Genomic DNA, 22,623 nt, shown 5'->3' with positions numbered 1-22,623 from the left:
AAAATGTGCTGGGGAATGTGGCCTGCAGAGGTCATGGACATGGTTTTGCTTCATCCTGAGGGAAGGATGGGTTTGCGATGGGCAGGGTCCATGGCTTTTTTTAGAGGTGAGAGGGCTGGCAGTGGTAGAGACAGCTCATAAAGGTTTGACATACTCTGCACTGGTGAGGCCACACCTGGAGTATTGTGTCCAGTTTTGGGCACCTCAATATGAGAGAGATCTCGAGGTGCTGGAGCGAGTGCAGAGGAGGGCAACGAAGCTGGTGAAGGGTCTGGAGAATAAATCCTGTGAGGAGCGATTGAAGGAGCTGGGACTGTTTAGTGTGAGGAGGAGAAGGCTGAGGGGAGACCTCATCACTCTCTACAGCTCCCTGAAAGGACATTGTAGAGAGGTTGGTGCTGGTCTCTTCTCACAGGTAATTAGTGACAGAACAAGAGGGAACGGCTTTAAACTGCAACAGGGGAGGTTCAGACTGGACATTAGGGAAAAATTTTTCCCAGAAAGAGTGGTCAGACAGTGGAATAGGCTGCCCAGGGAGGGGGTGGAGTCCCCATCCCTGGGTGTGTTTAAGGGTCGTTTGGATGAGATTTTGGGGGATGTGGTGTAGGGGAGAACTTTGTAGAGTCGGGCTGATGGTTGGACTCGATGATCCCAAGGGTCTTTTCCAACCTGAATGATTCTGTGACATTCCCTGGTGGAAATTAAAGGACAAGGTACCTTGAAGGTGGTGATAAAGGGAAAAGCTGTCTAAGTGCGGGAAGCTGTTCCATCACCAGGAATGAATGAATCCTGGGCCAGAAACCTTGGAAGGACGTTGCCTGGCTGGGGACTAGGTTGATGCAGTGCAGGATCCCATTAACCAAGGCTGCAGTTAGACTCAGGGTACGTATCTGCTGCAAGCACATGTACCTTCTACTGGGTGATGTACCACAGTCACTCTTCCTAGCTCCGTCCCTCTCTGAGCAGAAATATTGAGAGTCTCTGGGATTCATCCAGTGCTCCAGTCACAGTTGATCAGTGTCCATCAGAGAATGGACTCAACTAAAGGGAAAGTTTTGTGGAGGTGTTTTTTGCTTGGTCTTTGGTTTTATTTTAGTACTCAGCTGAGTGAGATGTTTGTTGCCATTCCTCTTAGTTATGGTTTGTGGTATCAAAGCTGAGTTTCCAAAACTATTTGTGAAACCTGTTTTCAGTGGACATGCCCTGAGAATGACACCTGACTAAACTGAATTAGGCCAGCTAAATCGGAATGGCCTTATCAAGTCCAAAGTGCTTCTTTGTCTTCAGGCCTTTGCTTCAAGGTTTATGTGCTCATATGGATCAGACCACTAAGTTACCTTTCATCCCATTAAAGGGGAGGGCTCAGAGGGTCACAAGTAAACCTGTTAAATGAAGCCTGGCAAAAGTGAAAATGAAGATCTGTTTAGATTTGATGCAACATATAAAGAATTTCTAGATGATGCTGTGTTAACTTGCAAGCAAAATTGAGCCTTTTGGTTCACAGACTTAAATTAGCAATGTCTTAAATCCGGGGAAAGATGTCTGAGAATTCCTTGGAATGTAACATTTCTGAAATGGGGAAGAACCTGGGTTGAAATGCCACGTGTATTTTCAAGGGATTTAATGAAATGCTGCCATGCTTTTTAGAAAAGCTAGGGAACAAGCTGTTCTGTGAAGAAATCGGTACCTGAAATATAGTCTTTGGCATCCTGGAATTATGAGATTATTGATGACTGTGGCAATCTATCAGGCTCTTTATTTCTCCTCTCTTCTGTGATGAAGTGTTATTTATAAAGACTGGAATCTTAACAGGCACCATCATGCAGAAATAAATGTGCGGGGTTGTTAAGCTGGCAACTACCTTCGTGTCCTTCAGTTGATCTTGCTCGTTTTTCTCCAGCCTGACATGCAAGTAGCTTGAATTCTCGAGTGATGGGGTGATGTCTTAACCAGCCAGCATCAAAATGGGAAAATGGTCTTGAAAAAGCTTCACGACTGCTACTTAAATACATAGAATGAATGTTTTGCTGTGTATGCCCGAGGCAGATGGCCAGTGCTCTGTTGTACATGAACTTTATGAAGTGATCTAGCAGTTATTAAGGAAGAGGAAAGATTGTTTGCACTTGTGACAGCCTGAAATCTGTTGTGTTAACAAGCACTGCTTCATTTGGTGTCATAAAAAAGACCAGTCCCTCGCTCCTAGAATATATGTGTGAAATCAGTTCCAGCATGTCCCCTTCTCTTGTGCTTTGGTTTCTTATGGCCTTTTGAGAAAAGATCTAAACTGGAATCCTTCCCACCACCAGATTTCCAAGGAAAAGGAAAAAATTAAATAGGCATCTAGCAATCAGAAAGGTTTGTATTATTATAGAATTTGGGTGCTTAGAGAGACTGGCACTGAAGATCGGAAGTCTTAGCATGCTAAGCCATATATTAATGCTTTCATCAGGATTAGTGCATGAAGCTTACGATTATCAGGTACCAGAAGGAATAGAATTCAGTTTCTTCTCACAGCTTGTTTAAACTAGGAAATTGGGTTTCTTATTCTAGCCTTGTCTCCCTGGATGGAAAAAAACCCTCAAAACAAAAACAAATAAACAAAAACCACGTGCCCCGCCACCCCTGAAAACATTGTAGATTTGCAAATAGGAATAAGAGGTATTGAAGGTCCGTTCCAGAGTTAGCAGACTTGATACTGAATTTGGGCATGAAACAGATTTGAGATACACTCCAGGCTGATCCTTGCTTGCTTCGTATCACACAAGGTACTTCCACAGAAATAGGAACATACTGATTGTGTTGAGCATGGCTGAGAGATGATTTTGTCTGACACCCCACGTGAAGTTCTCATTATGTTCAAGGAAGGTGAGTTCATAGTACAACAGGAGGGCTGTAAGGGTGCCTGGGGACCGGAGAGCGTTGAGGAGGAAACTGGAAAAGCTTTACTTGTTTGGCTTAGTCAAATGAAGACTGAAAATGGTATGATTTCTCTTTTTAAATGTCTGGGGTTAACATAGTCTGAAAATAGTCTACTCCCTCCCTGCTGGATTGTATTGGCACAGGAAAAGTCACTTTACAGGCTTTCATTCTTAACAATTACCTCCTGTTTTAACATTGAACTGAAATTTTCAAGGTGTCGACTCTACCCCTAAGTGAAAATTGGGCTGGGGGAGGCTGGGGGGGGGGGGAGGTGTCAGGAATGTTAGCTAAAAGCCGTTCAGCAGTTCCATGTTCATTTTAGATAGGTTAGTATTATTTGCAAATATTTGGAGTTGCACTGATGACTTAAAGATGCTAGGTGGTAGGCTGGGGGAGCAGGATTGACCTTGTCTCAGCAGCCCTATAATTAGCATTCTGATAACAATCAGATGTGATCTGCAGAGATGACTTCATGTTGAAAGTATTACAAAGCCTTAGTGCAAGTAATCTGTCCATCTTGCTCTTTATGAAGGGTAGGGTTTCCTTAATGTTTCTGTGTGATTGGGGCATGAATGTTTCTATATGAGAACATTATTAGCCCTTATTTCAACGCTGCTCTAGAAGTATGAAACATATCATTTACTAGTAATTAATTTGCGTGGGCGTTGTTCCTGACTGGATGTGTCATCTACCTCTGGAAGCCTGGATGAAATGTTGAATTACAGTATAGTAGAATACCCTGTAATCAAGTGTATGAACTGTGCCAAACTGTGGTGGTGTGGGCAAGGAATAAGATTTATTTTTTTACCCGAATAGAAGATGATGTATTTGAAGGGCAGCTGCTGGGACTGGCAAATTATCTAAAAGATAAAATTCCCAAATCAGATGAATTTCAGCTGAAAAAGCTGCTCAGGTAGTTGTAAAACAAATCAGCATAACAACAGTATATGGCAAGGAATTTATAAGAGTTTTTAAGGTCAGAAAGAATTCTTGGGTCATAGCCTTTCCTTTTGCTTAATCCAGTCCACAGAATTTAATTCTTGCTTATGCCCAACCTAAGCTACACGGAAACTGAAGGTGAACTACTTACTTTTCAATTATGAGTTCTGCCAGGTCATAGTGTAAATTTTCAAATGCCTTCTCTCTTTTGATCAATTTGTTCTAGAGATCCATTTGTAGATATGAGCAAGGAAAGAGAAATACTCAGCTTTCTGGGAAACTTGAGGTCACTGCGGCTCAATGCAATAGAAATGGAATGGATTAGAGTTATGACTACTCACTCATTGAACTTCCATCTGAATCGTTGATCGTTGGTCTGTACTCTTGTTATCATATTTTGAACAATAGTTTACAGACCCAGAAGCGCTTGCAGTGGAAATGAACTACAGTGCTCAACATTTCCTTGAGGCTTTCCAAAGACTTGCTATCAGAAGTTGTGACCTCCAGAAAAGTGCTGGGATATTTGAAGTTCAGCACTGCGGAAGTATGTCGGAGTCGGTCTTGAAAGTAGCTCTTCTGGGAATGAAGGAGTAGATTCTCTCCCCTTCTCATCATCACTGGGATGTACTTGGCTCATGTTCTCTTTGAACATGAAAGAGCCGATGTAGAGCTTCAAAAAGATCTTTCAGAAATTTTTCAGGTTTTCAATGGCTAACATTGGTAGAGCTGACATACCTTTGAGTTTTCCTGGTAAAAAGTTGTTGATTTGGGCTTTCATATGACAACTGTGGCTGTTGGTGAAAGAGCAAAAGCTTCATCTCGGCTGTCAGATGTCCAGAAATCCCCGATTCCTCACTGCTGGGCTTGTGCCCCTGCACATCTCACGCTTCAGCCTTGTTGCGTGTGTACGGGCCATCTGCACAGCACATGGGAGGTAGGTCTGATGCAATCAGATGTGTTGGACGGGCTGTGTAAGTGTGGCAGGGTGCTTGAACCCATCTTTGTCTGCAGTTCCCCAGACAAAAAAAAGAGGGAGTCCTAGATAATCCTTTTACCACTTCACAAACTGTTAGGGAATGTGTAAAACTCGTCTCCTTTGCATTCTCTGAGAACAGATTTAGGAGCTTTTTCTTCTTAAGTAGTGTTCTCTTCTAGAAAATGCTTTTTTCTGGTGTGTCTAACCCTGAATAAATATGGCAAAGGAGGCATCCCCTTTTGAAAAGTTCTGAAAGACCTTATGCAAGACATCTGGAAAAGACGACCTACAGCTATTGGGTCCCAAGTGTGAAGCTGAGAATAATATAATTAAATCAGATGGCTTGCAAATGTGATTTAGATAATTTAGAAATTGAGATAGCATCTCTTCACTCTGAAATGAGAACGGTGGTGTTTTCTGAGAAACATCCCATTAATGATAGCGGTCATCTCTTTTCAAATCACAGCTGCTTTTTGGTGGGAAACCACTTGCTTAAAGCTAGTCCTTCTGACATGTTGAAAGTACAGAACTGAAAGTTATGATAAAATAAAACCCTATGTGTAAATAACATTACAAGCGCTGTTGTCCCATAATATTCAAGCTCTGGCTTGATGTAGGAGTGTTCTCAATGAGTAATATGGCAGCAGTGTAAAATCAGGAAATGAGGGAATTGAAGACCATGTTTTGTAGCAGACTTACTAAGTACTCTGAACTAAGAGTTGTGTAAGTTACCATTTAGGCAGCAGATCACTCGGTAACAGATACAGATTCTTCTTTCTCTAGGAACAGCTAATTAAAGACAAGTAGGAGTTTCTTTTTGATTTCTGGAGTTGTCATCCATAACAAAAGGGGTTTTGTGAGGACGTTGCACACACAGGTTCATTAATCTTATGCATTGTCTGGGTGGGTTTTTATTACTTATTTTTCTTAAACTTTGTCATTTAGGAGAGGTATGGAAGCATTTCTAATGCTTTGTAACATAACGTTTTTTTAGTTGTGATAAATTTTAGAGATGACTTTAGATGGATGTATATTCTACAAAAGCAGCAATTGAAAGTTCTGAAAAAGTGCTCTTACTAGTTAAAGTCAATGAGATGTAATTACTATAACTTTTTCTTAGTGACAATTTAGAAAACTTACTGATAAAATCAGATTTTTTTTTTTTCTTCCCCCTCCCCAAGAATCTTGTGCATTTAAAAGTCTGACACAGCTGCAGTAAACACTGGGTTTGGACCCTGGCACACGTGCAGTGGTGGTGCTTCTCTTCGCGTGGTGATCCTGCTGCTTCTGTGACTGCCGGGCTGGTGGGTCAGTCAAGCAAGCTGCTGGGACAGAAGACCAAACCACTGAAGAAGAGAGAGCCTGGGAAAACCAGACTTGTTTTGTTCTCTCCCACTGACTTACGTGCAGAACCGAGCCCGTGATCATGCAGCTAATTTGAAGGAGGAGGGTGGAACTGCAGCTTTGCAGCCTGAGGTTGCATTGGATTTTGTGTACTGTGAAACTGTGCCCTGAGTTTTGCGTGCTTATGTTATGGTTTAGCTGTTTTGAGAGAGAAAGATGATAAGTAGCTATGGTGTTGAGGGAAATGCAAGTAAAGAAAGTCCAGTAGAACAGGACTGTGATATGAGATGTATCCAAGCTGGAGAGCTGGCTTGTAGCATCTACAGCACCGGATTCCAGATGGCTACTGGTTGTCAGGCTTTGCCGTCCATCTTCTCCCACCTCTGTGAAGTGGGGCCCTGCTTTTTCAAGTGCTTGGAAGTCAGTCTGCTTGTTCGTTAGTGCTGGGTGAGAGGTAGGTATTGTTTTAATCGTAGCTTTAGGACTCTCTTTTTAGCAACAGTCAGTGATAGCGGTTATAACTTAAGCTTGGGGGACTGCCAGTTGGCAGAGGGATGCTGGTAGCTCTTAAGCGGGGAAGGCTCGAGTCGGAGCTGTGAGGGAGAGTCGTGGGCTGCAGAGGTCAGACGCCGCAGGAGCAGCAAACATATCCCGTCCAATAACTCATTATGCAGGAAAAGATTTACATAAAGGTGGAAAAGCTAATTTCAAGAATGAACCTCCTTATTCTTTTGAATTCTGAATGATTTTGTGCAACCCAAAATAGTTAAATCTTGACGTTACAGGCGCAGCAGCCTATGTTACGCTCTCATGTATCTACTGTAGCTCTAAGGGAGCAGGTATGGGTTTAGCTAGAGCCAGTTAAAATGGTTATTCTTTGTTCTCTAACTTGACAGTGATCTGTGCAGTGCTTACACGGAATAACCCTTGGCAATTGTTTACATCAGTGACAAATTACAGAGGGAGCAAAAGGAACGTTTTGGCACGGGGTTCGGTCTTGGATGTGATAAGCAAAACCTAAACACAAATTACGATTGTTTACCTGGCAGTGGTGCAGAGGAAGGGTGCTCGTGAGAGCTGTACTCACGACCGATGCTGAAGGAATTGAACGTGGGATCCTTGGCTGGGTGTCTTGTTTTCTACCCTGGCAAAGAAGCTACCCAGTAACGTTTATCACTTACCAGCGCGTGGGATGAGTGGGAGAAACAGAGGATGTTCCCATCATCAGGAAGTCATCACAATCTATTGTGCTAACTTTGCGTGACATTATCAAAGAGAGAGGGGAAGAGGAAAAAAAAAAAGCCATTCATCGAGCACATTTGTTTTCAAGCAGTACAGAAAGAGGAGCTGTCTTCAGTTTTAAGTGCGTTGATTGAAAAGTATTTTCACACCAGCACATTGTGACTAATATTCCATGCAGTCATGTTCCCGCCTGTCACTTTCTGATGTGGTTTTTGTGCAGCTGCAGGAAGGAGTTCATTTAACCCCAGCCAGGCACCTGACAACACGAAGGGAAAGGCCACTTGCTCTCAGAGCGCTGTTCTAGCCGGTGAACTTTCTGGGATAAGGATTGCGCCTTAATTGCTGTGGGTTTTTTGAGCGGCAGCCACAGGGGAATGGGAGCTGATGGCAAATCGTTAGGGCAAAGGGACACATGGGTGTCCAGCTGAGCTCTTGAAGGCTGTTGCTGAGTTGCGGGGGGGGGACACAAAACATCTTCTTGCCTTATTGGCATTTTAAAGAGGGAGTGGAGAAGCTGAGATTGACGGCGTCCTCTTACAAGATGTATTTGTTTTGTTATGAATGTCAGCAGTGCCTCTCTAGAAATTTGATGCCAAGTTTAATGAACTTCTGATGGTGTTGGCATGTTCTGCAACCAGGGAAAACGTGTCTAGCTGCAATTTTCAGTCTCAGTCATTGAAGTAAGATGTGACCTCTGTTTCCAAGAGCTCAGGACACTTACGTGCCCATGACAGAGGTGCTATAAAACCACACCAGGTAAGAGGTATATATAGGGCACTGGTTTGTTTTCAGTGTGGTCTCTTGAAAAGAATTGGGCAGTGTCCAGTGCTGACCTCAGTCTTTTTGTGGGCTAAATTAATGTCTTTATTCTGCTTGGCAGTGTGGGCCAAGAAGAATTTTAAAATGAATGCAAGAATTTGTGGTGTGCAAGATGTCTGAAAGTACCCTCAATTGTTTTTGTGTTTCATCAGTGTGGTGTTACAAATGGGCCTGTGTAACGTAGAGGAGAGGCTGTGAGCCCTTACTGGTTGATAGTGTGAATGGTGTAGCAGGAGGGGCTGTGCTGGGGCCCTTTTAAGTGGGGGAATATCCATCTTGCACTGTTGTTGGAAGTAATTATGAATCTGTTTTCATTTGAAGAAAGAAAAGCCCAGTAGATGTCATTTTGTGTTTAAAATGTGAAGCTGAGGCATAAATTAGTGTCCTGCTGCTACTGATCCATGGAGGAGTCTTGAGCTTTGAAACAGAAACAGACCCAAATTCTGAATGTCACTGGCTGTACAAAAAAAGTACGTCATGCTGGAAGGTGAATTTTAGGTTTGTCCATTTTTATGATACTATACTTCTAGAAGAAAAACTGAAAAAACTCTTCCATCCTTTTCAATGTAGGAAGGGGAATAAAATCCTGTCTTCTACTCTGGGCATGTCCAGCCTCAGGATTGCTGCTTTAACAGGAGGAATTATTTTGGAAAGACATAAAATGTGCATTGGGAGCTCTCACCCCTTCACTGAGATCATGTCTCTTTTTCTCAAGACCAGGTTGGGCAGAACCTCTTGCTTTGACAAGAATTAGGACCCTGACCTTGTGTGCTGGGCTCTGCCCTCTGCTTTTGTTCTGCTGCTTCTTGACAGGTTTCAGGTCCAATCTTTTGGCTCTCTAAACTCTTCTGTACCTGTAAGTTGGGGTGATGATAGCTTACTCAGTGGTGATGTCTGAAGGAGAAGTTGGTGATGGTGGAGCCTCAACGGTGAAGTCAATTGAGGGGCTGGTGACAGCGCAGCTCCACATCTGTCATGGTTTATGGGTGACCTGCTGATGGGGGAGCTGCCGGCAACTGTGGTGGCCTGGCGTAGCAGGAAGCTTGAAGCAAGCAGAGCAGAAACAATGGCTCAAATAAACACTTGCAGATGGTTGTAGGGCAGTGGAAGAGCCGCTGGCTCTGAGGCGTCTTGCTGGACTTCCCAGAGAGCTTCTCAGCCAGGAATGGGCAAGAAGGCTGAGACTTGAGTGTTTTCCAGAAGAGAATGTGGCAGGGCCTTGTATTGGGGAGGTGGAAGTTGATTGGAGCTGCTCAGAGAAGGCAGATTCACTCACCTGACCCTTGAGGGGGTCTTGAAAAGCATGGACTGCCTTGGCTGTAGGCAAGGGAGCAGACTCTTTGCCTGAGCTCCCCTTCTCCAGATGCTTTTTATTGCTACTGTATGGAATTAAATAGATGGGGAATTAAGCAGATTCTTATGCATGTTCCCTGTTCATTGCAGATTCCTAAAGGACAGTTTTAGTCTCTGTGGTGGGTAAATAGGGCTGACCCTCTGAGTCCTGCAACTCTGAAGGCCCTGTCTGAGTGCCAGTAGAATGGGACTGCATGCCAGGAGAGGTAAAAGCACAAGGTCTGGCACTGGAGGAGCTGGCTTGGAGGGGGAGGAGGCAGGAAGGATGTAAGTGTGTATTTAGGCCCGCTTCAAGGAAAGCTGCAAAGAGTCATTGGCATTTATATACAGGAGTTAACATGTAGATTTTTTTTTTTCCCCCCTAGTTAAAAAGACCAGGTTCAGTCTGAATAAAAATTGACCTTTCCTCACAATTACTCAACTTCAGTCCTCCTGGTCGTGTCGCTGGCTGTGCAGCTGCCGTGGCCTCCTGCAGCAGGCAAACTTGAGTGCTAGGTGCAGAGAAACCATAGGAAACGCACACTTCCACCCTTTCTCTTTTTTGTGAGGCAGCTTGTTTTTTATAGCCGTTATGAATGTGTCCAAAAGTAGCAAAAAGCTTGGAAGGCCACTCCGCATTTCTTCTTCCTTTTGCAGGTCAGCTTCTTCCCGTGTTCCCCTCAGTAAGTGGACATTGCTGGTGTTTACACGAGGAGCCTAAAAGTCAACAGATGGAAGTTATTGGAATGGAGAAAAGAGGGGGCCTTTGCGTTTGTTGTTTTTTTTTTTTTTTTTTGTTTCAGAGTTTGGTAGATGCGCGCTTTGCCTGTTGCACAGTGCTCAGAGGCCACGTGGAGAACCTGCCTGTGGAGGAGAACTTCAACACCAGTGGAGGTTTCTGCCTGGGTCCCCACGCTGCTCAGTTTAATGAGGCGTGTTGGCTTTTGGCAGGCATCCAACTGGCTGCCTCTTCATGCCACTGTCTCTCATTAGGTAGGATGTTTTTAGGAGCTGGATTGAATTTACTTCCATCCCGTGCAGACCTGGTGGTGGTCTGATTTTTACACACTCCAATTTACAGAGCTAGCGCCAAGCTACTAAATTATTAAGCTGGAGTTTTAATAGAAACCCCTGTGTAGGCTTAAATTGTTTCCACTCTATTTGGAGTTTCCTGCTCTGCTGGTTTTTATTTTGTCCTGTGCATGAAAGCGTGGAGGGAGGAATTCACAGGAGAGCACAGAGGCAAAGAGGAAGAATTCAGCCTGAGAGCGCTAGAAAGTACAGACGAAATAAAAGGTTAATTGGTGCCGTATCCAGCTCTGATGGAGGTGATAGGGGGGAAAAAAATGCTTCCTAATCCCCGTGACATTTCAGCGGAAACTTGTGTGTTTGTTTTCAGTGCTGTTTGTAACTTAGGTTTCTCCATAAAATATTTTCTTGCATGACTATTTTTGCCTTGACCTCTTCCCCAGGGCTTGAAAGGGACATTTGTCAGCAGACACAACTCCCCCATATTTTCCCCCAGTGTCAAACCCCGCTCTGCTGGTGGGACAGCAGAGCTCTGTCTGGTGGGACTTCTCTCCTCCGTGGGGGAAGCCCCTTACAGCTTTGCACCATTTCCACCCAATGCTCCCCTGACTGCAAGCTCTCCCCTACAGCCCTCCACCACTGCGTTCTGGGTCGGGATTACACTTGCCAAATAAGTACTGTGTAAGTCAGATCTGGTCAGCCTGAGCACGGCTTGTTTTTTAGCACTGCACTGATGAATTTGTGTTGTCCCCGATGACAGGTATGGTCACTGTCCTCCCCCAAATGGGTTGACTCTGTCACACAGTTCAAGTGAGGGATGTTGTTTGAACCTCTGCTTCCTGGTAGACCAGGAGTTCTCAGCACTGATTCCCTGAGGCTGCTTCATCACGAGGAGTGATCTCCTTCCTCTGGGGGTAATTAGATGGGAGAGATTTGGTAAAAACAGTGATGAGAGGCGGCAGCGGGCTAAAACCGGACAGTGTGTGTCTGCTCCTGCCCTTCACTCAGCAGCCGCCGTGGGCACGCGCCGAGTCCCAGCCGAGGGGCCTGCTTTCCACGAGGAGAGAGCGTGGCTGCAGGATGTCCCTGGAGAGCTGCCAGTCAGAGAGGGACCTGGGGGGTTGATTGCCAGCCGGCTGAACAGGAGCCAGCAGTGTGCCCAGGTGGCCAAGAAGGCCAATGGCATCCTGGCTTGTATAAGAAATAGTGTGGCCAGCAGGGACAGGGAAGGGATCTTACCCCTGGATTCGGCACTGGTGAGGCCGCCCCTCGATGACTGGGTTCAGTTTTGGGCCCCTCACTCCAAAAAGGCCATTGAATGACTCGAGCGTGTCCAGAGAAGGGCAACGGAGCTGGTGCAGGGTCTGGAGCACAAGTGTGATGGGGAGCGGCTGAGGGAACTGGGGGGGTTTAGTGTGGAGAAGAGGAGACTGAGGGGAGACCTCATGGCTCTCTACAACTCCCTGAAAGGAGGGTGCAGAGAGGGGGGATGAGTCTCTTGACCCAAGGAACCAGCACCAGGACAAGAGGGAATGGCCTCAAGCTGTGCCAGGGCAGGGTCAGACTGGCTTAGGAAGTATTTCTTTGCAGAAGGGGTTGTTGGGCGTTGGAATGGGCTGCCCAGGGCAGGGGGGAGTCCCCATCCCTGGAGGGGTTGAAGAGTCGGGTTGACCCAGCGCTGAGGGATCTGGTGGAGTTGGGAACAGTCAGTGTGAGGTTAATGGTTGGACTGGATGATCTTCAAGGTCTTTTCCAACCTTGATGATTCTGTGAATATTCTGTGAATTCTGTGACGTACCTGCTGCTCAGACATCCCAGCACTGCAATGACTGGGGTTGTGGAGCACAGATCTGTTACCAAGCGTTCTGAGTACATGGTACATTTTATGACGTGTAAAAACAGCTTAAACCATCCTACTCTGCTTATGAGCGTCCGGTACTAGCAGCTATTGGCGGAATCCTGCCTGGAGTTTGCTGGTCTGGCTGAAGAGAAAGTCGGGCTGTGAATTAGAGAGGCTACCTTCGTCACTCAGTGGCAGGAATAGCACTGCAGTTCCTGTCATTGTCATCACGCTCGAGCCATGTTTGGGTACTTACCGTGTTTAATTGCATGCCTGATTTACTTAATGTCTCTCCTGGGGTCACTCATAACACTTTTATTTTTAGGATTCAGGGAAATTAGGGACACTGGCAATCCACTGTGGTTCTTTCTCAAGGCAGGAGTTTTCCAGACAATGATGGTAATAACAGGTGTGGCCTAGTCACAGAGTAACCTGGCTAAGCCGGTGAAATTAGCCCTGGTGAGTAGGGTAGAGCTTAATGCTTGCAAGTGAACCATCTCCACTGAAAATATGCTGCAGGTGTAGGTGGAGGCCACGAGTTCCCTGGGTTTGGATAACTTGGAGGTTATGCATATGGCTTATTGGGAAATCCCTGGCAGTGCCTGTTGGCTTTCAACCCTGTAAATAAAGAATTTTCACAGAATCATCTAGGTTGGAAAAGCCCTTGAAGATCATCCAGTCCAACCATGAACCTCACACTGACCGTTCCCAACTCCACCAGATCCCTCAGCGCTGGGTCAACCCAACTCTTCAACCCCTCCAGGGATGGGGACTCCGCCCCTGCCCTGGGCAGCCCATTCCAACGCCCAACAACCCCTTCTGCAAAGAAATACTTCCTAAGAGCCAGTCTGACCCTGCCCTGGCACAGCTTGAGGCCATTCCCTCTTGTCCTGGTGCTGGTTCCTTGGGTCAAGAGACTCATCCCCCCTCTCTGCACCCTCCTTTCAGGGAGTTGTAGAGGGCCATGAGGTCTCCCCTCAGCCTCCTCTTCTCCACACTAAACCCCCCCAGTTCCCTCAGCCGCTCCCCATCACACCTGTGCTCCAGACCCTGCACCAGCTCCGTTGCCCTTCTCTGGACACGCTCAAGTCATTCAATGGCCTTTTTGGAGTGAGGGGCCCAAAACTGAACCCAGTCATCGAGGGGCGGCCTCACCAGTGCCGAGTCCAGGGGTAAGATCCCTTCCCTGTCTCTGCTGGCCACGCTATTGCTGACACAAGCCAGGATGCCATTGGCCTTCTTGGCCATCTGGGCACACTGCTGGCTCCTGTTCAGCCAGCTAGCAATCACTGCCCCCAGGTCCCTCTCTGACTGGCAAAGATCAAATACTCAGATCAAATGCTCAGTGTTTGGGTGTAGATCTGAGGTGCTCATGTGTCCTCCCTGGTATACAGCTGCGAATCATCCCATTTCACAGCAAACTGGTTATGTACCTGGCTGGTACCTCCAGTGGGGCATCTCAGGTGCTTCTTGGTCGCTTTTAGAAAAGCCTGTGTGTGAAAGGCCTGCGCTAACAGTTGGCCTAATGCGCCTTGCTCTGTTTGTTGTTTTTAAACAGATGGACCTCTCCGTGGAAACTCTTTATAGCTTCATGCAGGAGCGCCAGAAGAAGTATGCCAAGTATGCGGAGCAGATCCAGAAGGTCAACGAGATGTCTGCCATCCTCCGCCGTATCCAGATGGGCATCGACCAGACGATCCCGCTGATGGAGCGGCTCAACAGCATGTTGCCTGAGAGCGAGAGGCTGGAGCCCTTCAGCATGAAACCCGAGCGGGAGCTGAAGTCTTAGCTGATCCCACAGGCTCCCCCTTCCTCACCTTCCATGCTCCAGTGTTCAGCACAGACACGCTTCCAACGGGCTGGACTGGCAGATGTTTGAAGTGGTCGGCGGTGCTGCCTGACTCTTTGCCAGGCCATCAGAGGAAGAGCAGCGTCAGCTGCCAGAACTGCACAGCCAGGAATCCAGGAGCTCCCCGGTCCTGTCGTCTGGAGAAGATGATTTACCGTTCTTTCATCTCCCTCCTCTTGCCCTCCTGTCTCCTTCACTACCACCGCCTGTGCCGAGACATTTCTTTCATTGCTGTGACTAGATTGGGGTTTACGGAGGAGGAGTTTTCTTTCGTCTGATTTATTATTTTTTTTTTTACTAGAAAAATTCAAAGGGATACAGGGTGTGACGAACCCTCTAACATGGTTTTTGCACCACTGGGGTTTAGACAATTAGATAGCTGGCAGGTATTTCTGAGATCCCCTGGCCTTGGAAATACGTGTGTTTTATAGGTGAAAGTGCGGGAGCCAGGAACTGGCTTATTAAAATCTGCCTATTATCATAATTAACATGGTTTGCATGGCAGGGTTTTGGCACGTCCTCCTTGAGGCTCCTGTTTTTATGGGCTCGCTAATTTATGAGGCTGTAAAGGAATAACTGTTCCAGATATGTCTGTTAATGTTAAGCAAGCCTTCACATTCCTCTCTCCCTTGCCCTGGCAATGTCCCCGTGGTGGCATTTTGTGTCCCTCACCTTGCACAGTGATTCTGACAGGCACTGGCACTGACCTGCTCACTTTGCATCCCAAAGCTGGACACCAGGTGTCCTTTTTTTTAATTTTTATTGGGACGCTCCAGTTACCTTGGTGCTGTCTTTTCTACCAAAGGGGATGCAGTTGTTTTTTTTTACCTTTGAGTGTTACGGAGTTGGAGGGGGCAGACATGAGAAGTCCTTTAGGTCTTTGCAGTGGTTTAGCTGATCTCTCAGCCCAGAGCTTGCCTAAGCACGGTGTTTCATGACTGAAACCACATGGCCCTTCAGGGTTGTGCTCAGCGAACTGCTCCAAAGGCAACAGGATGGTTTTTGCCTTCTCCAGAGCTGAAGGCCCTGCACCGGGGTGTCCACGCACCGGGGTGTCCACGCACCGGGGTGTCCACGCCGCCTGGACGCTGCTGGGCTGGCCCGTGGGAGACGGGTTGGTTGCCAACTCTTCCCCGATCTACTGGCTGCAGGCGATTTGTAGCACCTCTCCAAGCTTTGGTTTCTCCCTCTATAAAACAGGGGGGATATTTTACATGCTGCTGTAAAAATATTTACAGATCTAGAAATAGGGTTTAACAGCTGGCGTCGCCATTGCGTGGCAGCTCTTGTCTGCAGCAGGAAGAGTGTGAAACCAGAAGCGAGGAGCCCTTGGTTTGCTGGGTCAGGGGTAGGTTTGTGGGTGTTACGTTAGTCTCAGGACACTGTTGCTGGTGAGGAGGCTGAAGTGGTGCCCGGGGAGCCCAGGGGTGGTTGGTTGTGTGTCAGGAGCACGGTTCCAGTGGCGAGGGCAGCCCTTTTTGAGGGAGTTAGCGACGACCCATCTTCCAGGCCAGCACAAAGCTAGGCAGCTTGCCAAAGGTGACTTGCTTTGATACCTCTTAGTGCTTAAGAGCACTTAATCCGCAAAAGATTGTCTCTGAGCATTTGGGAATAAGAGCGCAGTAGGTTTTTGATGGTATTAATTACTGCCTGGTGGCAGGAAGCAACAGGCTGTTCTCTTGTTGCATTCCCAAAGGCCGTGTAGCCTAGGGTGAATTTTTGTGACGCAGACTGCAGCCAACTTAGATGTGTATCGGAACCATAGCAGTGATTGGGCCCCGGGGCCCGCTGAACTCTCTCTGAAAGCAGAATCCTGTAGAAATGAAGCCCTCTGGAATGATGCCCTGGGAAGAGCGATGCCTCAGAGAGGGCAAGGAGCTCAGCAGGAGATTTTCTAGTAAAGGCAGCAGTGTGGGCCTTGTTGTCTGCTGCTTGCAGCCCAGAGTTGTTACATAGGTTGTATATACATAGGTGTATGCTGTAGGTTGCACAGGATTATAACACTGGGTTTCCCTCCTTCCTCACGCGCCCTGCAGTATTTTACACTTGGTTTGTTAAAAGCTCACATGAGACTTAACAACCCATAAAAACCTGCTTTGTTGTGGCCATGCCCGCGAGGGTCCTCGCTGTCCATCGTGGAATATGTCTCTGCCTCCCGTCATCAGACACACCAGAATATGCAGCAGCTTTAAATAGCGGCTGCTGGTGGTTTTTTGTCCTCTTCGTCCAGATGATGCTGTCTGGAAGTTTAGAATGTGCGACATTCAGCCGTCTGCCAGGCGGGATCATGGATATCCCACACCCTGGCGTGCTGGAAGCCTATGCGGGTGGGAAGATCCTGGTGTTGGATCTCTAGGCAGGGGCTAGGCTGCAGATGCTCTCTCCTGTAAAGCTTCTGGATGTTTGGCCTCATGCTATTAAGTGTCAGATCAAAGCATTGCTCCTCACGGCGCTAATGAGGGCGAGCGAGTAGCGTTCCCGTCTGAAAGCTGCAGGAGGGCTGCGAATCAGTTCCTTCCTTATTTGCTATAAAACGCTTAGACATTGGGCTGATAATGGGAGAAAACGCTTGTTCCTATGACCGCTGGCCTTTAAGCTTGTGGATATGCTGCTGGGCCTCCCAGCTGGAGCTTTCTGAGCAGCAAGGGTAAGTTGTGAAAAATGTTAATAGCTTAACGAGAAAGAAATCAGAGCTGAAACACGAAGGCCGACCTCTTCCAAAGCCCACAGGTCGTCACCTTCGTCCCACAGGTGATGAAGTGTTGTATGGGTACTGTAAGATAACATGCACCCTCTAACCTCTCCAATGATGGTTTACAGTTTTATTTAAAACATTGTCACTGACTTCATTAACTGTAAGTCTTTGGACCTCTCACCGAGGGGAAGACATTTCCTGGCCCATCTTCTTGAGCTGCTGTTTGTTGCTTGGCTGCTCCTCGTTGGCTTTGCTCTGTGTGCTGCTGTCAGCTCCATCTCGGATGCAGGTGGTGCTCAAGGTGAGACTGTTGCTTTACTCCCTTTCCCACTGTTTAGGAGATTTGACATGTGACTGGAATTACCTTTCCACTTATAAATTTCCTTTTCCAAGCCAAATGCTGTTGGAGAAGGCCTCAGGTATCTCTCACAAATGTAGTAGCTGTTACTTCTGCCACAAAATAATCTGGCTGCTCTGCTGAAAACAAACATTTCTGCCTTTTTCTGCTTTCTGAGGTGGTGTGTGGTCTGGGGTAGAGGCTAAGCTTCTTGAAATGCAAACTCCTGCAGCGCTGGAGAACAGGGCGAGTCTCTGGGTCTGTGGTTCCCTGCTGGCCTGAGCTGCTCTGGTTCTTCCCGACTCTGCTGTTGCCACCCTCCCTTTCTGTGCTGGTGCTTGTTGCACCCTAGGCTGGTCAGTGTGCTACACGCGCAGAAGAGGTTTGCTTTGTTGTTTCTGTTGTTTTTGTAATTTAATGCATTGACAGGGTTGCTAAAGTGCCAACCTACGTGCAGGGCGATTTCTGTGAAGGTCTGGTGAAGGGGACAGAAAATAGTTTTTGGGTTTTTAAAAATATATGTATTTTAAATTAAATATATTTAAATATATTTAAATATTTAAAGTGTGTTTTCCCCTCCTCTAAGCTTTTACACAGAAAGAGTAGAAATACAAATTTTCACAGGCCCAATCATTGCGTGAGCCAGCCCCTCCCTCTCAGACCGAGTGCCAGTGGTTTCCTGAGGTACTATCGTAACGTCCCTCCCGTTCCTGAGCTGCCCGAGTGTATTTTGGTTACCAGCCTCGTGGCTGAGCGCTCCTTGGTTTATGGCTGGTTATCCTCTTTGCAGACTTGCTCTCTCCTTTCGGCTCCCTACATGCTACGTGTTCCACAGCTCCAGCATTAAAACGTTTGGTATCACTCTTTTCCAAGTGTGGTGTTTCTCCGATTGCTTTAGCGTGGGAGGTCGTATTTTAGCTTTACTGCTTTGTACACAGAACCCACCTTCATGCCGTGGAGACTCAGCTCTTCTGGGGGCTGCAAGGAAATGTCTGTCCCAGAATGAAAATAAATGTTGGGGTTTTTTTGGATGCTGTCACAATTCTGTGGTGTGAGACACTCTCTGCCTGTTTCGTTAGGGCGCTTGCACCTTGTGTGCACCCAACGGCTTTCAGAAGACTAAAACACGAGCAGCAAAGTATTTCTCATTTATTTCCACACCCTCCCCTGACTTCTCTCCCTGTCAAAAAGAGACCGTGTCCTGACAGATGCTTTCCAGCAGGTCTTTGCCAGCTCGCAGGAGGAACTAGAGCTGGGCATTTGGGGTTGGCTTTTGGGGTGGCCCCTGCCCTGCCAGCTGCTCGTCTCCTACCCATTCTTCACGTATCACTGAATGGGTCCGTTTGCACTTTTAGCCAAGGTTCAGCCTCTTTAGGTGGTCTGTGGTGCTTCTCTGGGGGCTGTTGGGTTGCTTTTCTGCTGCCACAGTTAGGTTTTGACTTTTTCAGAACGTGAACCTGCACAGACCAGCCCGACCCACAGAAAGAACGGCTCACCCAAAGCCAGGGCAGGTCTGAGGTGGTGATGGATGCAGTCAGCAGGCAATTCGTCAAGTCCGCTGCCTAAAATAACCCTTTTTGTCTTTTTAAAAGCCTTGTATTTTAACAGACGGACAGTGAGCACTGACCTGGGGAAGCTGTGTACATGGAACACGATGGCCTACGACAGGACAGTGACACAACCAGAAAATAGATGAGGATGGCCGTAGATTTTGTCAAAACGTGACTCCTAGTTGGGTATGTGAACAGCTACTCTATAGAGAGGTGGATTTGAGAGAAATTCCCACTGCAGCTCACAACTGTGACCTAGCAAAAGGGCTGCCCTGGCCCAGGGTTGGGGAGCTGGTTGTGGACAGGCCCTGTAACCTGCAAAGCAACCTGCAGGAAACAGGTTTTTCTAATCGACTTAGAAAAATCGGTGGTTTAGAGGAGAATTAAGTGAAGGTACCTGCAGCAGAATGCTGTTCTCCTGGCACTGGGAAAGCAAAGCGGTGATGGACTCTAACCTACTACCCAGGGAGGGCTGAACAAAAAGAGATATAAATATATAGGGAATTTTTTTTCTTTGTTTTTTTAAGTAAGTGATCTGATGCCCCAGCCTCATCACTGCCTGTACTATATCATGCTTTGGCTTCGTACAGCGCTGGAATCCACACCTCAAAGTGAACAATCCCTCCCAGCAGGGCAGTTCCCTAAAAGCCTGTTTTACAGCATTTTATATCCTAGGAAAGCAGCCCCTTCCCAGAGGGGTGGGTACTGCAGGCTAGAAATAGCTCCCTTTCTTTTTTTTATTTATAGTGGCTCTTGTTAATATACTCAAAGTGCAGAATAGCCAAAGGCTTCACTGCAGAAACACTTGTTTGCCTCAGAGCAACCGTCTGGGCCCAAGGGCCAACAGATTCTCTTCAGGCCTGGTTCAAAGGGAGAGGCCAGTTGCCAGGCTAAGCTGATATATTATGAACACAGTTCTTCTACCTGAGTTCCCAGCTGTGGTTTTGTGTGTATAATGTAATGGTGGTGGTGTGTTATAATGCTATAACGTCTAAAAGTACCAGAATTACTCTAGTTTTATCTCAGAAATTTTAAGAACAAGTAACAGGCCAGCTAGGTTGGTCCCTGTTTAGTCAAGGTGTGGCTAATTAAAATGGCTAGGTAGGTGAGTTTGGCTCAATGGCAGTAATTGCAGATTTAAAAAGCAGCAGTAACGGCCTTATTTTAGAAGTCCAGTGCTGTCCCCAGGAGAAGCACCAGGCCCCTGTTCTGGGCTTTTGATCCCACCACTTTCTGGCAGAAATCAATTTATACCTTGTGCTGTGAGTCAAAGCGTAACGAGCAGCGAACATATCGTTAGTAAAAACAGCAGCTCATGTAATTACCACATTTTTTTTTTTCCCTCTTCCTTTCCTGCCCCTGCAGCCCCCTCAAAAGCAGGGCTACCTGATCCATGCTGAGGGGAGGTTCGCCCTGTTTTCAGTCCGCTCTGGGAACGTAACTGTGAGAGCCTGGTGACCTCCGGGACCTCTTCCCAGTAACACCAGTCGATGAAAATGAAATGTTGATGACATACATGAGACATTTTTTTTGCCTCTTGGCTTCTGACTGGAGCTGGAGTTAGCCTGTCTTTTCACAGAGCTGTCTGCTGGCAGGGGCACGAGGGGAGGGATGGAGGGAACAAGAGCAGAGCGAGTCCTGCGAAGCAGGCAAAAGGCAGAGTGGTGAAAGCTGAAGCACGTGCTTCAAAAACCAGAACTTGAGGGAACACACAGCTGGGCTGAGCTGCTGGGGTCAGAAGTGGACTCTGGAGTAGGGTGAGGGAAGCTAGAACAGGGAAATCTTAGAAGATGGTCAAGTCAACCTGGTTTGTAGGCTGATTTAGGGTCTGATACTGCCCGTGACTCTTGCTTTACCACGCCATGGATGCACGTGTTCGCTCTGAGAGCTGTAGGAAGTAAGCACAGAAATTCATGCAGGTTGTTAACTGTGCTCTGGCTGATGGTACAGTCTTTTCTAGAGAGGCCAAAGCTTCTGCATTTCCCTTTCTGGGATTATGCTTTGAAATTCTCTTTTCAAAAAAAAAAAAAAAAGCTTCTGTTACTGCACCTGAGTTGAAAAGGCCGTTACACAAACCACGGCAGCTACATTCTACTGCAGGATTTAATTTTAATATAAATTACAGTTGTATAGGCTATTCTCTGAAGGAGCAATGAGGGGCGTACCCCTCCCTCAGCAACCAGAAGTTGCTCTGAATGCTTCAGAACAGGCAGAATCAGTCAAAACAAATATTTAAACAAGTAATTAAATTCTTCTTCAAATCAAAAGTATGGGAGGCAAAAAAACCCCATGGGGTTCATTCTAGGGAACTTAATCTGAAATATTTGCTGCAGAAGGACTAGCACAGCTGCCTTGGGAAGAGTTTCCTCAACAGTGTTAGACATTGTGAGATGTTAATGCAGAGAAGTGCCATTCGAGGGAGCAGAAGCCCGGCGAGAGGGGAACAGGTAAGAGGCCTCAACTGTTCTGGTGCTGTAAAATGACCACCGCACGCGACACGCGCTCCGAAGCTGCCCCGTGTGTGTCCCTCGTTAACAGGCATGCGTCCGCAGAGGAGGACACGCAGGATAAGGACGAGCCCCCTGCAGGTCCTGCTGCAGCCGGGAGGCACACAGGCTCCTTCCTCAAGCCGTTCTATATAAACAGGTACCATTTCTGATTTTATTTCATCATAACATACAGGTAATGCTCATGACACAACAAGATGAGAAACTCACATCGCTCTGAACCATTTCAACAGCTTGCCATACACCAAAGAACATTATATTCGTATGGAACATGGACACATTTCCCCCCTTACATCCTCCACTTCGCTTTCCAAACTTCTACAAACTGTTTCCAGCATTGTTCAGGTACAGGACACTAGTTCAGGTAGGAGACAGGGCACCACCCTGTGCAGGACGTGGGGTTAGGGCTTCCTCCTACAGGAACCCGTCCCCCCAGAATACCGAGCCAACAGCTTTGATTCATTCAGTGACTGTAGCATACTGGAAATCACAAGACCAGATTTCAGTTCCTCAGAAGGCAATTAATCCAACAAAATTATGTAGAGAGAGAAGGGGAGCACACACGTGTGTGAGGCAGCACGAAAAGCAGGAACATTCTGCCTCAAGGGATCGATTTGTGTTAACCCCCATTAAATGATTTAAACCAAAACCAGGGGTTTTACTGAAATCTGGCTGAGAGGAGTGCTGCTGAACTGTTTACGCAGGTATATACACACACAGAGTGTGTATATATGCTGAAAATAGTTGTAATGCTAATCACTTTCACTTGCTATGTAAACAGAGACGAGTGGCAGTATGTTTAATGAACAGCCAAGACCTGACATGTTTTCCAGTGTGGTGTCAACCTCTCCCTTGCCCAGACTCCCCCTTCTTCCAGCGCAGCACCAACACAGCCTCTGGCTTCAGTTACTCCTGGTGCTGCCTCTCTGTGCCTTTTGTGGGGTTTTTTTTAGGATCAAGTTAATCAATGCTGTAGCTTTCAGTGCTATTTTCAACAGTCCGCTGTAGGAAATTAAAAGTCACATCCTAGCCACAAAACAAAACAATGACAAAATCATCTGCACTTCTCAATATAGTAAAACCTGAGATTTGAGTCACAAACTAGCTAAACTTACAGTAAAAAAAAAAAAAAAAACAACATAACTCAAGCTGCTGACTTGAATTAGGGCTTCAGTTTGCCGCTGACAAATTTTTTTTTTAAAGCTGTTGGCCAGGGATAAGTATTCGTTACACATGATTTACAAT

The 22,623-nt window shown here is 46.7% G+C and overlaps 1 protein-coding gene across 1 annotated transcript in view; it reads left to right on the top strand.

Moving 5' to 3' along the window:
• BORCS5 (BLOC-1 related complex subunit 5) overlaps window positions 1–18,193 on the top strand; it is a 76,938-nt gene extending 58,745 nt beyond the window's left edge. Inside the window, exon 4 of the mRNA XM_074872082.1 lies at window positions 13,999–18,193. Within this exon, the coding sequence (XP_074728183.1) occupies window positions 13,999–14,229 (231 nt within the window). The 3' untranslated portion in view covers window positions 14,230–18,193. The remainder of the gene's footprint in view (window positions 1–13,998) is intronic.
• Window positions 18,194–22,623: the final 4,430 nt, after the last annotated feature.

The sequence above is a fragment of the Strix uralensis genome, chromosome 5 (assembly GCF_047716275.1).
Source record: "Strix uralensis isolate ZFMK-TIS-50842 chromosome 5, bStrUra1, whole genome shotgun sequence".
In the NCBI taxonomy this organism is placed as follows: domain Eukaryota; kingdom Metazoa; phylum Chordata; class Aves; order Strigiformes; family Strigidae; genus Strix; species Strix uralensis.
This window is presented reverse-complemented; position numbering and strand designations above follow the sequence as displayed.